This window comes from Nelumbo nucifera, chromosome 1 (assembly GCF_055504915.1).
Source record: "Nelumbo nucifera cultivar China Antique chromosome 1, China Antique-T2T, whole genome shotgun sequence".
Lineage (NCBI taxonomy): Eukaryota > Viridiplantae > Streptophyta > Magnoliopsida > Proteales > Nelumbonaceae > Nelumbo > Nelumbo nucifera.
In genome coordinates, this window is record NC_142649.1 from 67,644,575 (window position 1) to 67,660,709 (window position 16,135).

The 16,135-nt window shown below is 36.9% G+C and overlaps 2 protein-coding genes across 2 annotated transcripts; one reads left to right on the top strand and one right to left on the bottom strand.

Moving 5' to 3' along the window:
• Positions 1-1,798: 1,798 nt before the first annotated feature.
• Positions 1,799-7,079, top strand: LOC104594131 (carboxylesterase SOBER1-like). Its single transcript, XM_010254291.3, has 6 exons — positions 1,799-2,138; positions 2,818-2,870; positions 3,584-3,707; positions 4,134-4,255; positions 6,430-6,537; positions 6,625-7,079. Exons 1-6 carry the CDS (start codon positions 1,880-1,882, stop codon positions 6,775-6,777), a joined length of 819 nt encoding a protein of 272 aa, XP_010252593.1. The 5' UTR covers positions 1,799-1,879; the 3' UTR covers positions 6,778-7,079.
• Positions 7,080-7,758: 679 nt separating this feature from the next.
• LPXB (lipid-A-disaccharide synthase B) lies at positions 7,759-14,712 on the bottom strand. Its single transcript, XM_010254290.3, has 8 exons — positions 14,290-14,712; positions 12,870-12,969; positions 12,631-12,736; positions 12,320-12,543; positions 10,646-10,724; positions 9,587-9,825; positions 8,991-9,217; positions 7,759-8,217 (listed from the first exon to the last, which is right to left on the bottom strand). The coding sequence occupies exons 1-8, from the start codon at positions 14,523-14,525 to the stop codon at positions 8,028-8,030; spliced, it is 1,401 nt and encodes a 466-aa protein (XP_010252592.1). The 5' UTR covers positions 14,526-14,712; the 3' UTR covers positions 7,759-8,027.
• Positions 14,713-16,135: the final 1,423 nt, after the last annotated feature.

Consider the following 16,135-nt stretch of genomic DNA (forward strand, 5'->3'; position numbering starts at 1 on the left):
TTATTAGGAAAAGGTCTAAAGATTAGCTTTTCTACTTTAGGAAAAATGACATTGATTGTGTACATTAGCTGTTCATTTATGACCACTGAGAAACGAGAAAAACAAAAATGTCACAGAAGTGTCCTTTAAGAGTCCATTGGATTGTTGAAATCTAACAAATGTATGACACTTCATCCATTTGGATGAACAGGATTGTATGTGGAGTGATTAAGGATGGATTTTGATACTAGACCACATAATTGACTTATCACTATTCTTTTAAACTAGCTTTGTTCCGTAATCAAGTGACTTATAGCAGTCTTTCCAGAGCAAGGGCTTTTGGATGGCAAAAGGTCCTGGGTGTTTAAATGATGGTGAGATGATTTATGATAATTCTTCCAGAATTGAACCAAAGCGTGTTCACCCATGGTTTGTAGATCTTCCCAACAAGAAGCAAGCAATAGATGCTTCAAATGGTAAGGGTCGGTTTGGTTTGTAGTCGGAATTGGAATCGGAATGGTTCATTCCTATAGTCTATTTGGTTTAAATAGGAATGGGAATGGGAATTAAAATCAGTAGGAATGGGATTTCATTCCTAAGGGAGGGGCAAGGAATAGCCATTCCTTCAAATGGAGGAATGTCATTTCAGCAGGAATGGGAATGGGATTTCGGTTCGGCCCAACCAAATAGTTGGAATCGGAATAGCCCATTCTGATTCCGATTCTAGACCCCTATTCCCGTGAACCAAATGGGGCCTAAGTCAATTTCGAGAATTTCAAACATAAATATTTCTCCATGGGATAACACTTCAAGTTTCCAATCAGTGTCGAGCCAGTTTGGTGACCGGTTATTTGGATCTGAGCCAGCAAGGGCTATCAACTTTGGTGTAGTCAAGGTTCAAAGTATTGGCACATATCGGCCTGTATCGGCCAATACGTATCGTTTCGGGATCCCTCTAATGCGCCCCTATAGTGGGTGTATCGGGGGTCTGACCGATTTGGAGGATGGAGGAGACCTAAACCAGCCCCCTGAACCAGTTTCAGAAAAAAAAAAAAAAAAACTACAAAATATAGTATCGATTCACCTGATACACCATACCGGCATATCGGGCGTATCGATATTTTGAACCTTGGGTGTAGCCCTGTAATGAACGAAATTCCCATTACAGGGTTGCCCACCCTAGAGGAAGCATGGTTGCCCACCGGCTCCACCCATTACAGGAAGCTTCCTCCTATAATGAATGAGAAAACAGAGTACCGTTCCCGTTGCTAAACGAAATTCCTAGTACCATCGTTGGATGTCTGACATTGTCATCCATCTAGTGCCATGATGGCCCACCAATTAAAGAAGAGGGAAGGTTGGAGGGGGAGTGCACTCCCATTCTGCCGTTGTGCATATTGAGGAAAAAAAAAAACAATATTATGGAGTTGTTGAGACAGGGCTATTTTAATAAAAATAGATACATATTAATTCGTAAAAGGGTAAAATAAGTATTTTGAAAAAAAAATTAATCATCTCTTTAACGTTTTCTATCTTGGTCATTGATGGAAGGGGGTATTTATTGAATTTAAAAAAAAAAATAGAAGGGTGGTTTTTGTTAAAGTAAAACTATAAAGAGGTTTTTGTATTTTACTCTTATGACAAAAATAGTTGAAGAAAATACTTGTATTTCTTCTTTATATAAACTGTTATAATTTTAAAACTTTTCAGAAATTAAATCGGATCAAGTCATATTTGGAATAATCAGTGCCTCTAAGATCATCTTCGGATTGGATCTCTACTCTAGTAGTAGTACTTAGCTCGTAGGGATGGTTTTGCCATTTTTAGAAAGTGAGGGAGAATTTACGTCTTGCTGTTCTTTTTCTGCGATGAACAATGGAAATGGCATTAAAAACCAGTAATGAAGACTTTCTTGATGAAGCCCATCGTTCTTCTGACAGTCACCTTCACAAGCACTTCGCTCTTCATCTTGTACTGCCGGCCAATCCCATCTCCACAAAGACCAGACTACATGGCTCGGAGCTTTATTCTCTGGCTCCATGGACTAGGCGACTCAGGTCCAGCGAACGAACCCATCAAAACCTTCTTCACTTCTCCTGAGTTTAGGAACGCCACCTGGTCTTTTCCCTCGGCTCCTTCTAATCCCGTCTCCTGCAATTGTAAGTTATTAATCTGATCGAATTTTCATAATGTTTTCTATGGCTTTCGTTTTCTTTGCTTCATATTTTTAGCTCTTTCAATGGTGTTGTTCTTAAAGCTAAATTGGGCGGCGGTGGCGGGGGAGGGAGATTAAAGGGGAAAACCAAAAAGAAAGAAAATCCCGTCTTTGTAGCGGTTCTAAGTAGAATTCGATGAAACTTAGTTTGATCGTAGTTTGACATTTTATGGACAAATACCAGTTATTCCCAAATTGTGATTTTAGCCCTCGAATTATGAGAATGAAATGTTGCTGAAGAATTGATGAGGTGATAAATAATTAGCACCGGTGGCGCTAAACTGTCTCTTACGTAGTACATTGGAAATTTCTATAATACTGGTGTCACAACCAGTTGTGACGAATCCAGACAATTGAGTCTTTCTAATGTTGTATTTCACAAACAAAGAAGTACATTGGAAATATCTATAATACTGGTGTCACAACCAGAAGAAACAAATACTTGCTGCCTTCTTAGTAAATGCACGATAATCATCTCTAATTTCAAATTTCAACTAAGCCTTGTCCTAACTATATGGGGTCTGCTACTTCAACCCATGTCTTTTTTAGGTCTGCTTCTCTAGGACGAATTTCTAGGTTCCCCTTCTCTAACGTGGTGTGGTCAAATTTTCTTCTCTTTGTAGATGGTGCTGTAATGCCTTCATGGTTTGACATATTCGAGATACCGGTGGGTCATGTAAGTTATTATCCCCTTCTTTTGACTTACTATGTTCTCTTTTAGAATTCTCTGGAGATATCTTCCGGTTAAATTTTTAAGTGATGATGGTCATTACTACCAGGGATAGACTGGATATGGACCTAACGTTTGACCCTTTTGAGCCTGCGTTCTCATGCTTTTCAGCCTCCATTGCACCAAGCAATGACCTCTATCTTTAGAAACAAATAACGCTTAAAAAAGTTACAGTAAATTACCAATAAAATGAAGTTTTGAGTGAATTTTGTTCTGTCAGCTTAGAAAATTTGAGAAAACATGTGTAGAATGAAAAATGCATATTGCTTTTTGTTTACTGAACTGAAGTATGGATATGCGAAAGGATTTCACTTATCCTTTTAACAGTTTTTAAGTCAGAGATACAAGAAGCAAAATAGAAAACAAACATAGCCCCTGACTTTCTAACATTCTCATGTTAGTAAATGAGCAATGTATGAAAATGTTCTTACTGATCTTCAGAAATCTGCTACAAGCAGAATTTCGAACTATAGTCCCATCCCATACATATGCGGTAGTATATGGCTTTGTCAATTCCCATCCCATACATATGTGGTAGTATATGGCTTTGTCAATTGTTGATAGATGATATGATCTATATGGAACTATGGATCTGTCATCTGATTTTTAGTTTACATTGCCACTTATGCAACAATGTAATTGGATTTTCTTCTAATCAGGAATCTCCTAAAGATGAAAGTGGTGTACTTAAAGCAGTGCAAAATGTGCATGCAATGATAGACAAGGAAATAGCTTCTGGCACAAACCCTGAGAATGTTTTCCTCTGTGGATTTAGTCAAGGAGGTATGAACTCCACCTCTCTCTTTCTCTCACTCTACTCACCCACATTGATTCCTAATCTCCTGTGAAAAAAAAAGCCTGTCCATTTATAATACTTTTTCCAGCTGAATTAATGGACCATCTAATTTGAAATGATAACAAAATGCTAGGTCATTAGAACTGAAGGAATTCTGATAAGCATATATACTAGCGAATCACCTTATTTTCTTAATGACAAAGCAAGAAAATTAAAGAGCCTGTGGATCAGCAAAACTACAATAATTGTTTACCAAGGAAGAAATCATATTAAGACAAAATACACTTGGAAATAAAAAAAAAAACTGTGTTTGCATGGGTCTTTTGTTGGTGAGAGAAAACTCCCACAGACACATATCCAAGGATAATATTGGTATATACTAATAATGTGCAAATTTGTAATAAGTTTGGCAGGTGCTTTGACATTAGCCAGTGTTTTGTTGTATCCAAAAACCCTGGGTGGAGGTGCAGTCTTTAGTGGATGGGTTCCTTTCAATTCTTCAATGATAGAGCGCATCTCAGCAGAAGCAAAGAAGGTATTCTTCTAATATACTAAACTAAAGGTGTCTGACTTGTCAAAAAAAAAAAGCTAAAGGTGTCTGATTATCTGTTCTTAATAATCAGAATTTGTGTTTGATTCTTATGTTTTTATATTGTCATTATTTTGCACAGAAAGTCTGTTAACACCAATTTAGTGAATGGGCACTATACCAATGGCATGTGGTTCAATGGTACACCATAATTTTCAATAACCACAACTTCCTTTTGGCTTCACCTTTGTATATCTTTCATCGAAGAGTAGAACCAACATAACTAGATGTCCTAATTATCCGACTTATTTGCATGAGTGATTTTTTTTTTTTGGCCATGAGAAAAATTTATTACTAATGATCAAGAAATAAGTTGATTGCAAAGATGATTTAACATCATTCAAAACCTGTCTTCCAGATATGCCACCATATTATTTCTTTACCATCTGGGGTGAAACATGCCCAGATGCCCTATCAATGACTCTATGGCTTAGTGTTTTCAAATAGTCACTATGGTGTCTAGGCATTCTATCAGGGCTAGGTGATTAACTGCTTAAGTGGGTATATATACTAGCATATGTCAAGGGTGTTTTGGTAATTAAACATGCTTAGGTGCTGTATATATTAACCAAAAAAAAACCTAATCAGCTTTTGTCATTAGGTGCTTCAAGGACTAGTTAGCTCTATTGTTTGTTTGTCTGGCACTCGTAATATTTAATGTCATGGTAAATGTTAAACTTGCTCGTGATCAATATCCTAAACGTAATCAAGGTAGTTATTGGTAATTGCACCACTGAGGTGGCAGACATCCTATTGCCATGGTTTCCCTGGTGCCAACAAGGTGCTCAACTTCCTAAAGTGAGGCGATCTATTCGTATCTGCATGTTTTTGTATCCCTGTGTGTGTGATGGAAGGTATTTTTAATAACTTAACAATATTAATGCAAAGAAGAAAATAGTGGAATATCATAAGAAAGTAAAATAATAAATAACTTCAAGTCATTTAGCACAAGATTTTTTTTTGGTTATAAATTAAAAAGAATAGTATATAGTATATCCAGCGATGTATTTCAATGGAGCAGTAAATGAAACATTCTGATCACCTTACACATAACCCTTTACTTTGAATGAAGTTTTTTGCTTTGAAATTATGGAGAACCAGGTGGAGTATTATCATGGATCATAAAAATAAAAACATGAAAATAACCTATTATTTTGTAATACAAAAACTTGCCTGGCACTAACATCTTTCTGTCAATTAGGTACCTCACCTTCCTGTAGCACATGGTAAGCCCGTTGTGTGGGCCCTTTGGCCTTTGGTGGTGCTATTTAAATCCAAGTTATAATGCAATTTATTCACTATTCCTAAGCAGGGGTGTCAATGGACCGGTTTTGGGTTGGACTACCAATTAGACATTGAATTTGGACAGACTGGACAGACCAATATGACATATTGGATTGGACCTGGTCCGTCCATAATGAATTTATATTGGATTGAGCCAATTTCTGGTCCATTGATAGAAGATAAGAACATAGGTTTTCATGGACCAGGTTTGAGTTGAAACTAATCTAAATTAACAGGAATTTGAACAGATTGGACAGTCTCTGGACTGGTCCAAAATGGTCCAAAATGGTCCAAAATATTCATTGGACTGGATTGGACCAGGTCCATTTGTAATGGACTCACATTGGACTGGATCGGATTGGACCAAATCCAGTCCAATTGACACCCCTATTCCTAAGGCTCAGTTTGGAAGGAGTACGAATACAAGTATGTAGAGTACAAAACCTTCAAATTTGTATTATTTTGTATGTATTTGCACTGTAGATATTTGTGTTTGTGTTCCTTCCAAACTGAGCCTAAATTCAAACAATGTGGACATCCTAGGTAACCCAGGCTGGTACAAAACTTATGCTTGACATGGCATAGAATTTTTTTCTCCCAAGTGTGATATTCAATTCTTAATAGGAGATACAATATAGTTAATGCGAAAGAGCTAACTGTGAATAATGTATGTCTCTACCTTTGCTTCTCTCATATTTGATAGATCCCATAGTTCTTTTGTCTCCTTGTGTATTCACATGCCATTTTACTGGAGTTCTCCCAATTTGCAGTCACTTTGGTTTCATATTTGACGTTACTGCACAAGATAATGACCTGAGATTTAAACATGTGTGCAGACCCCTATTCTGTGGTCCCATGGTATTGCTGACAGAACAGTGTTGTTTGAAGCCGGACAAGCTGGCCCACCATTCCTTGAACAAGCTGGCATAAAGTGTGAATTTAAGGTAGACATATGCATTACTTGTGTTCGTCTGCTCTTGTCAAAGTTCGATTACTGATCCTACTGAAACTAATGGGTTTTGTAATTACAGGCTTATCCAGATCTTGGCCATTCAATCAGCAACGAAGAGCTTCGATACCTAGAATCATGGATCAAGACTCGGCTGCCAAGCTCATCATGGATTGCCAATTTATGGGATTGCCACCCTGATTGTTGTTGGGTCCCCAGTGTTTTAGATATATAGGGTAAAGTGAAAACCCACATTACCAGATTTTCTGCATGTTGCTGCTGATAACTCTCTTCATTTTTATTTGACAGCCAGTAAACTGATGGATTGTTGCTGGTGTTTCCTATTAAAGGTATTACCATCAGGTAGTGGTAGTCCAAAGGTCATTGCTCCTATCTTACATGTTTTATAGCTTGGACCTTGGATATTACTTTAGGGTTTTTTTTTCTTTTTTTGGGCATATAGGTCCTTAAATTAATGTTTTAACCATATTGTCTAATGGACGGTTAGACTTTATCATCAGCTATTGCCTTTCGAAATCAGGTCTGCCAATTTGGAGAACAAGTTCATAAAGTACCATGGCCAAATAAACCCCCGATGCTTGTTTTTCATATGTGCTGTTTACATGTACGAGAGAATTGTGAGAATTTCTTAAGATTCTTGGGATGCGTTAAATCAGGCATTTCTTAAGATTGATGGAATACGAACATAAATCTATCTTAGACTCTGTAGATGTTCAAAATACCGATACGCCGGCGAATCGATACAACTTTTGATGCTTTTTTTTGTATTTTTTCTGCAACTGGTTCAGGGGGCTGGTTTAAGGCTCCTTCACCCCCTGAACCGGTCAGACCCCTAATACACCCATTGTCAAAGGGGTCCTCGATACATATCAGCTGATACGGGCCGATACGTATTGATACTTTGAACCTTAGATGAATGGCTTTAGTAGAGTTCACCCAATATAAATTGTTACACATGATACTAAGAAAATGTTTCAAATTCCCATTGAATATTATTCTCCAAATTTTAAGGAAGGCATTTATTTTCCTTTATTTTTAATTTTTTTTATCCGCAACAAAATACAGTCTTGAGGCTTGAGTTGTTGCCAAATTTGATAGACTTGTCGTCAATACACCTGCAAGGGGGCAATGCACCTAAGAACACTTCGATCAATAAAAATGCCTGGTGAAGGAATTTACCAATCACAGATTCTTGTTGGTGAATCACAGACTCGAGCGTTTCTCAAGTCTCAAGTTTCCTTGGATTACTAAAAAAACGTTTTGCACTTTATTGTCTCAAATCAAGAACTCAAATATTTGGATAGAACTTGAAAGAACGGAGAAAAGAAAACCAACTTTTACAGATTAGCTGGCATTTCAATTCACCTGAAAATGTGATCCACTCTAGTGTCGATATATAAAACCAAAATTACCATCACAAAGCGTAGATTATGATTGTGATAACAGTAATGCATGATCTGCTTCTCAGCACTGTTGTGTATGGCTTAGTATAGTGGATGCTGCAATCATACTTGGGCTGTAGTCAAGAGAACATGGTCTCAATTCCGGTGGGCACAATTTGCTTATATAATTTTGGGAAGGACAGAGGAGTCTCAACACCTTTTCAGCTGTGATTGCTTGTGCTTTCCGAAGCCCTTCATCATGAATTACTTTTCTGCAATGAAAAAGAGCACATGTTACAACTTCCAGAACATTATTACTTTAGAATAAGTTTAGACACCCATAAAATTTTCTCCTTTTTTCTTTTCCTGGGGATGTAGGTATGGAGGGATGAGGGAAGGACTTTCCTTTAGTGGCAAGCATTCCTATGGTTAAACCAGAAATCACATAAGCTGTTATTCAACTTATTAACTTAAAACACTTTGTCTAGGAAAAATCTATGATGACGGAAAGACATGATACCAGAAAGGCTTTGACCAATCAAAACCCCTTGTGAATTTTGATGAGAACCCACCTGATTGGTTGTCACTGTTATGATGCTGGTTGATTGGTTATAAGTTTTCCGTTCCAGTATCATGTCTTTCTGGAATCATAATCGAACCCTTTTTTTTTCTAACTAGCAGTTAACAAAATTAATAATATGATACCGTTGCTTTCATTCCAATTGTATATGCTCATCCTCTTCTAAAGAGAGCCCTCTTTTTCCAAACAAACTTGTCAAATTGTTTGGGGAGCAGTGAAAGGTCCATCTTCTTCTAAAGGATCTATGAAAGCTGCCTTCTAAGGCTATATGGGGATACTCTAGGTAATGCCATGTCAGTATCACACCCCCTGGACTTGTATCTTCTTCTCAAGAAAAGGTTCAAATAACCTATATGCTCATCTTATTTTAATCAAAATATTAAGAAATATATGTGAACAATTCATTCAGAACCTGGAAAACAAACAGAAGAGAAAAAGATCATAAGCAGGTAGAAAGAATCCTACATGAGGAATTCAACAAGATTCTTTGGCGTGCAAGCCTGAAAGAGAACTTCAGGAATAACAGCTGAATCCAAGAGAATGTTGGGGAGGGAAATGTACTGTATCCTTGCTTTGTAGCGAACAAACCATTCAGTTAGGAGATGAGCTCGATAAGTGACAACACATGGTAATCTTGCAAGTTGCAACTCTATGGCAGCAGTTCCAGAAGTAGTTAAAGCAACCCTGCTTGCCTGCAAAGAATTTGATTCACCATGGAAGAGTCACAACTTAGTTCAGAGGAGGAATGGCATCATCCTGGGCAAGTCCACCTAAGTTGGAAATGCAAAAATTTAGTAGGACCTATTTCAGAAGTAACCAATTTAGGCTAGGTTAATCCATCAAAAAAAGGCTGGGTTGCATAACATACAGGAAAATTAAGACAGATATACGTTGTGCATTTAAAATCATCCAATAGGGAGATGTCTCATACATGGCAAGAAAGGACCCTGAGAGGCACCTCATTTTCTCTGGAATTTGTAGAATTTATTTATTGTTTAGATTCCCTTTTTTAATTATATTTCTCGACAAAAATAACACATCGGGAGATAATTGTTCCTTACACTGAAGGCATCATATCTCAACTGTTGTGATTCTCCAGGAATCAATATTGTTGGCACAGACCATGTTTGAATGGCTCTACTGATATAGTTCTCCACATGGCAATTAGGTGCTACAGGAATGACTGTTGTCAACTCAGGAAAAGATCCCTTTAATAACTTAATAGTGTCTGAAAATATTGGAAGCATGCGAGTAACCTCTTGTAACCTGCTGCCAGGAAGCAAAGTGATGACTGTTGTTCCTGTAAAAGACAAACCTGTAAGGTATAAGGACAAGCTGACAAATAAAAAGTCAACTGGAAGGATAATGATTTTGGATCCAAGACTATATGCATGAGATCTTCTATGTTTCCATAAAGATCAAATACTAAAATATTTATCTAAATTGAAGAGAGGTTAAAAATTCTTCTCCATGATTGAAAAAAAAAATGAAATTGGAAAGTTATACACCATACCTATGAAAGAGTACTGCGGAGTTAAGCAAAAGGTCCACATTACTACAACTCCAAATCCTCTACTTGTAGGGCTTGAGTAGTAACTTGCTTCATTGATTACAAAATTACTAAACTACAACTAGTTATATCCTTTAATGAATGTTGCAAAAAAAAAAAAAAAAGCATCATCATCATCCAAGCCTTACCCCAACTACATGGGGTCAGCTACATGAATCCTGTTTCACCATACTGTTCTATTTAACATGAAAAGACAAATCAGGATCCATGATCATGAGAGTTTAGCAAAAGTTTTAGTTCTGGATGCCAACTGATACAACAGGCCTGGGACTTGGAGTGGTGGTGTAAGACAAGCTTACAATGGCAGAGTTAATTAAAATTTCTAGCATGTCTGTTCGATAAGAGCAACTATTCCACATATTGGTACACGACCCAGATTCAACGGATGCTAAAAAATTGGACACAGCTTAAGAAAATTCTGCACTTTCCAATTCAGCTTCAATAATTGTCAAAACCTCTCCAACAACAGAGTATCTATTCTTAGAAAAATTAGAAAGGAAACAGTTTATTGAAACAGAAAGGATTTAAGAGCTTTCGTTGATAACATTACCCGAAGATATTCTATGTTCATTTCGGAATCCTTCACCATCACCCTGCACCTTCCATTCATTTAGACAGCAATCTTTTCCCTGAAATTAAGTTAAATTACTTTTATTGACTAGAACCTGGATGAATTGCATTTGACATTCAAACTGAAAATCAACAGCAAGCAGTTTATTGAATATATATATATATATATAAGCAATCATAATGAGGCACTAAAGCACAGAAGTAATAATTGCATCCACCTAATTTACTTGAGGAGGATTTTTTTCTTTTTTTTTCTTTTTCCTTTTTTTAGAGATATTACTTAAATCTCAGAAAATCTAAAAAGGTATCCCTTGGGTTCGCTTGTTTCAATGTTGAGGGAGTTGAAAATTTTTCATAATAAAATCTCATATATTGATCAGCATATTTTCAACTCTTTTACAGCCAAAAAAAAAAAAAACTTCGTTTTCTGTGCTTTTACTTCAAATTCAAAGTAGAAAAAAAGGAAAGCCTTAGCAGAAAAGAAATTAAATTAGGACTCTTTAAATCACAGAATAGGAGATTTCCTATCAGTTGTTTAACATATCACAGAATAGGAATGGGCTGGTGGTTGATAACTATGAATCTTTTAATGGTAGATCAAAGTGGTAGCCACTGTTTATTTAGACACCCAAATGACTTGAAGTTGGCTCCAGTGTTTGAACTGTTGCAGAAACTGAGCAAGGTGGTGATTAACACATCATAGATTGATAGAAGGGTGTGGATTTAGGAGAAGTCTGGTAATTCAGCAAAATCTCTTTACAAATACAAACATGTTACAGTTTCTAACATTGTTCCATTCTCAGCTTCAAAAATTTGGATCTCAGCTATTCCCTTTAAGGTGTCTCTTCTTGTGTGGATGACTATTCTTAATAGATGCCAGACTAAGGATAACTTGCAGAGGGGAGTGAGGTTGAAAAGTGATACTTGTGTATTGTGTAATGAATGTACAGAAACTGTTAACTATGTTTTCATTGTATAATATAGGAGAATCTTTGGGTGTGGGTGAGAAGCATTTATGGGGTGGATGGTTGTGTCCTAACTCCTAAAAACAGTGGAAGCATTTTTCAATTGCTGGAAGTTGCAGGGATTGAGTAAAGAATGGGCTACGGTATGGAAGATAGCTCCTCTTGCTGTGTTTTGGACTATATGGTCTGAAAGAAGTCCAAGGATTTTCTATAACAATAGAGAGTTGGAGGGCATGTTGATCACTATACTTCAGGCAAGGCTACTCTCATGGGTTGGCCTGATCAGCCTACTCAGGGGGAACCATATGACTCTTATTTTGATAGAAAAGTCATTGTGTATAAACAACGGATACAAGGCTTGAATATTCCCAGTGTATGGAACCTTGGTGTGCATGGGGCTTATGTAATTACTTCCTTTTTTTGTTTAATTCAAATATATACTTAATCTTCAAAAAGAAGGATTGTTTACATCTACACCCTTCTTTTATGTCCCTATTTGAGATTTTATCTTCGTGATCATCCAGCTCTATTTATTGTTAATTACTTAATTCAGTAAATAAAATCTTCTTTTTTCTGAGGAATCCATCACCTCTAAATCCAAAACTAAAAACACTTTGACTAGATTGTCAAATAGCTAGTTAATCTTTTAACTGCTAGATTATGCATTTCTTGAAATAATAAATCCATACCAGATTCAAGTCTAAAGCATCTTCCAGTATGGGATGGCCCACAAAGGTTGCATTGAGTCCATTTGATCTGCAAACTTCTTCCTCAAATGGAAGAATGCACAATAAATGATCCACAAACTCACATAGACCTCTGAGCCTTGATTCACCACCCTTCCATGCCCAAAACGACGGTGCCACGTAATGGAAGTGGACAGGACCAACTAATCCTTGATGCCTATATCTAGCTACAAGAAGCATTTACTTATTTTCTACTCTATTTTTAACTGAATATAAGCATTGCTACAAAGTTTCAGAAAGTATGAACATGTTACCTCTTAATTGCCTTAGGAAGCGGAAAGAGAATCCTTTGGAGTCAACTGTTACTACTATATGGGGTTGAAATATAAAAGCCGCTTCTGTTGCTTCCTTTAACTTCACCTGTCACTTCCAAGTTCCAGCACAAGAAAGCATACTGCCTAAGATAAATAATTACCATGGATGCCTAATTTAATAACAAAACAGGTGCTATATTGATGTGCAAAAGCCAAAAGGACAACAATGCACAACTTACCCTAATTTTGTTCAAGTGTGGCACCAGTTCCCAGATGCCCATTATTGCAATATCCTCCATGGGAAACATGGATTTTAATCCTTCCTTGGTCATCAGAGTTCTGTTTGTATAGATTAAATAAATAGATTCAATCCACGGGAAACATAGATTTTTTTGAAAAAAGGGTAAAGTATGATTGTATTAATATAAGGTCCTGTGTACAATGAGAAGCTGTACAAAATAAGGAACTCAAAAAAAGGCCATCCTCAAAAAAGTATAATAAGAAATACTATCTCTAAAAACAGTAAGTATAGACATCCAACTTCTCAAAACCTCTATTGCTGAGTTAATGACCTCGGCCTCAGTAGTAGATTTTTTCTCAAAAATCCTATTGTTCCTTTCTGACCACACAGCCCACAGAACTGCCGGAGGGATGGAAGTCCAGCATAACTTTCCTTTCTTAGACAGCCCCTGGATATGCCACTCCTCTAGCAGAGCTCTAACTGAGGCTGGCATGCACCAGCTTAGATTCAGGGAATTGAATAAGTGTGACCAAACTGCAGGACTAAACTTGCAATGAAGGAAGAGATTCCCGGATGGTTCTACTTGCATATTGCAGAAACATAGATTTATGTTTACAAGATTAAATAAATGGAAGATACACTCTCAAAGGCTAAGAGTTAATAAAAAAAGCGATATCTACTGAATTCAGAAGCATGGACGTAATAAACAAAGAATTACATCAAATGCCCCTACCAAGTATAATAAGGGCAGTTAGTTGAAAGTGAAAAATCTCTATCGGTTAGCAAAGAGCTTATTGAATATATGATCTATTTTGTTGGTAGGTACTTGAGGTCAAATTAGCAATCCTCCCAAAGATACAAGTATCTCAAAGTATAAGAAGAGATTGCATTGATGGGTACCTAAACAGAAAATTAGAGAACCCACATTGTTTTGGTCAACTGTGTACGATGATAAATCAGTGAACAAGTCCAAGAAAAGCATGAATTATCAATTTGTGAATTGAGTCCGTGCACTTGGAACCAAATTTGTGAATGGCCTTTCTATGTACTTGTAATATATGGAACCATTAAAAGCCGCATACTTCGAAAACGACAGCAAAAACAAAAGAAAAATTATAAATCCTTCGACAAACTCCAGACATTGGAACAACTGAGCAATAAAGTATTCTGAAAATAAAAGCATGGGAACTGTGGAAAAGGCAACTACGAAAGAAAGGGTAAAGGATACCTACTTCACAATTTCGTGTTTATCAGTTTAACAATGAAATTAAACCATAAAATGCACAATTAATTGATACCTACTTCACAATTTCGTGTTTATCAGTTTAACAATGAAATAAGCCCAAGATGTGTTGAACCCAGATGAACGAAGTTAGTGAAACATTGGTTAAGATCGGAGCACAAGAAGGCTAGCTTACCCTCCGACACCGGCGAAACGGATTGGGAATGGACAGAGTTTCTTAAGAGACGCCATGAGACGAGAAGCTATGACATCTCCTGAAACTTCTCCAGAGACCATGAAGATCCTTAACTCTCCGTCTTTAGCAGCCATTTCCACTGCAGCTTTGCTACAAACAGATAGTGATCCTCCCAGAAACCTCGCAAACTTCTTACACAACTTATTCTTCACTTGTCCAATCGTTCTGATCAACATTTTCAAATCGAGTTTGTGTCACTCAGAGATGAATGTGAAGCGGTTTAAGTTCCTCTGCTACGGCGCTCGAGGCAAAAATATTGAAGCAGGATTCTTTTAACTGAATATTGAAGAATCTTCTGCTGTAGTAGAAAGCCACATGGATTATACGACTGTTGATGAAAAGGGAACCATGGGCCATGAGGGCAAATTTCATATACGCTCCAAATTTGGGTAAAATATTCATCCAAATTAGATGGATTAAAAAAATCACTTAAATTATCACTAAGTTTTCTTAATATATATATATATATATATTTTATTTTACCTTTCATTATTCTTCAAATTTAAAATTTAAAAATGGTAAAATCTGCAGAAAATACTATCTCTATAACTTGTGAGATTAGACGGTTTCATAGCAAAAAAATTAAGACTTTTCCTTGCATTTTTTTTCTATTTTCCTTGCATTTCTTTTCTCTTTCTCTTGGTTTATTGCATGGTTTTCAAAACTGCACCGAACCAAACCAGATGGTCGGACCAGAAAAACCGGGAACCGGCCAGGTGACTGGTTCCATTTTTCTCCAAAATTGGATTTTTGCCAATAAAAAACGTTGATTTGGTCAGCAAACCGTTAACCCGGGTGGTTGAACCATTCGAACCTTCAATCCGGTATCTGGACCTTGACCAGTTCGTTGTCTGGGTCGGTTTTAAAAACCTTGGTTTATTGGGTTAGCCGTCGAGGTTTTAAAACCATCTTTGACCTAGATGGTTAGATTGTTCTGCCCGAAAACCAACCAAGGTATTAGTTTGGTTTTAGTACTAAACTGTCATTTTATCAAAAACTATTGAATTAGTCAACAAATCGTTGAGCAGTCTGACCATTTAAATGTTTGACCCAAACATCGTCGTCGCCATCACCGCTACAGGTCACTATCATCATCACTCTCATTCCCTTCTTCTTCTTCTCAGTCCTCTTTCTTTTCCAAGTTTATTCTTCTTAGCCAACAAAGCCCTCTTTTCACTCTCTTTCTCAACCCCCTTCTCATAATATTTATATCCATTTTAACCTAATATTTCAATCCAATGGTAAGATGAGATATACATGACTTTAAGTTTTTAATTGTTGAAATGTTTGAACAATTTGACTCAAATAGTCAAACCACTAGCCTGAAAACCAGTGGCCAAAGTGGTTTCATTTCTTATTCGGTTTTTAAAAACCTTGGTATTGGGTATTCTGTTAAAAGACCCATTGGCATCAAATCCAATTTCAGTGTAGAGGTATGAAATCAATAGGAATGGCAACGGGGCAGGTTTGGGGCGGGGCACCCCCTCCCCGTACCCGCCCCGTCCCTGGTGGCAGGGCGGGTTCGGGGCAGGGCATCCATTCCCCATTAGGGACAGGGAAACCCCGAAATTTCCCCGCTACAAGGCAATTACTTAAAAATTATCTATTTTATGGACAATTTATACATACGATATAGGAATTTGGGGGTATTTTAGAATTGATTTATAATACTTTAGGGGTAATTCAAAACTAAAATTATGGGATCCTAGGATTTTAAAAATTTAGGGAAAAGTTAGAGATATTTTAAGTATCAATATTAAACCCAGATATATTTTACTAGTTTACC

Coding starts and splice junctions, on each gene's coding strand:
- LOC104594131 (XM_010254291.3), top strand. CDS start 1,880: ATGAAGACTTTCTTGATGAAGCCCATCGTTCTTCTGACAGTCACCTTC. Junction 2,139..2,817: donor TAATCCCGTCTCCTGCAATT/GTAAGTTATTAA, acceptor TTCTCTTTGTAG/ATGGTGCTGTAATGCCTTCA. Junction 2,871..3,583: donor TCGAGATACCGGTGGGTCAT/GTAAGTTATTAT, acceptor TCTTCTAATCAG/GAATCTCCTAAAGATGAAAG.
- LPXB (XM_010254290.3), bottom strand. CDS start 14,525: ATGTTGATCAGAACGATTGGACAAGTGAAGAATAAGTTGTGTAAGAAG. Junction 12,737..12,869: donor CACACTTGAACAAAATTAGG/GTAAGTTGTGCA, acceptor TGGAAGTGACAG/GTGAAGTTAAAGGAAGCAAC. Junction 10,725..12,319: donor ATGCTTTAGACTTGAATCTG/GTATGGATTTAT, acceptor ACTTAATTTCAG/GGAAAAGATTGCTGTCTAAA.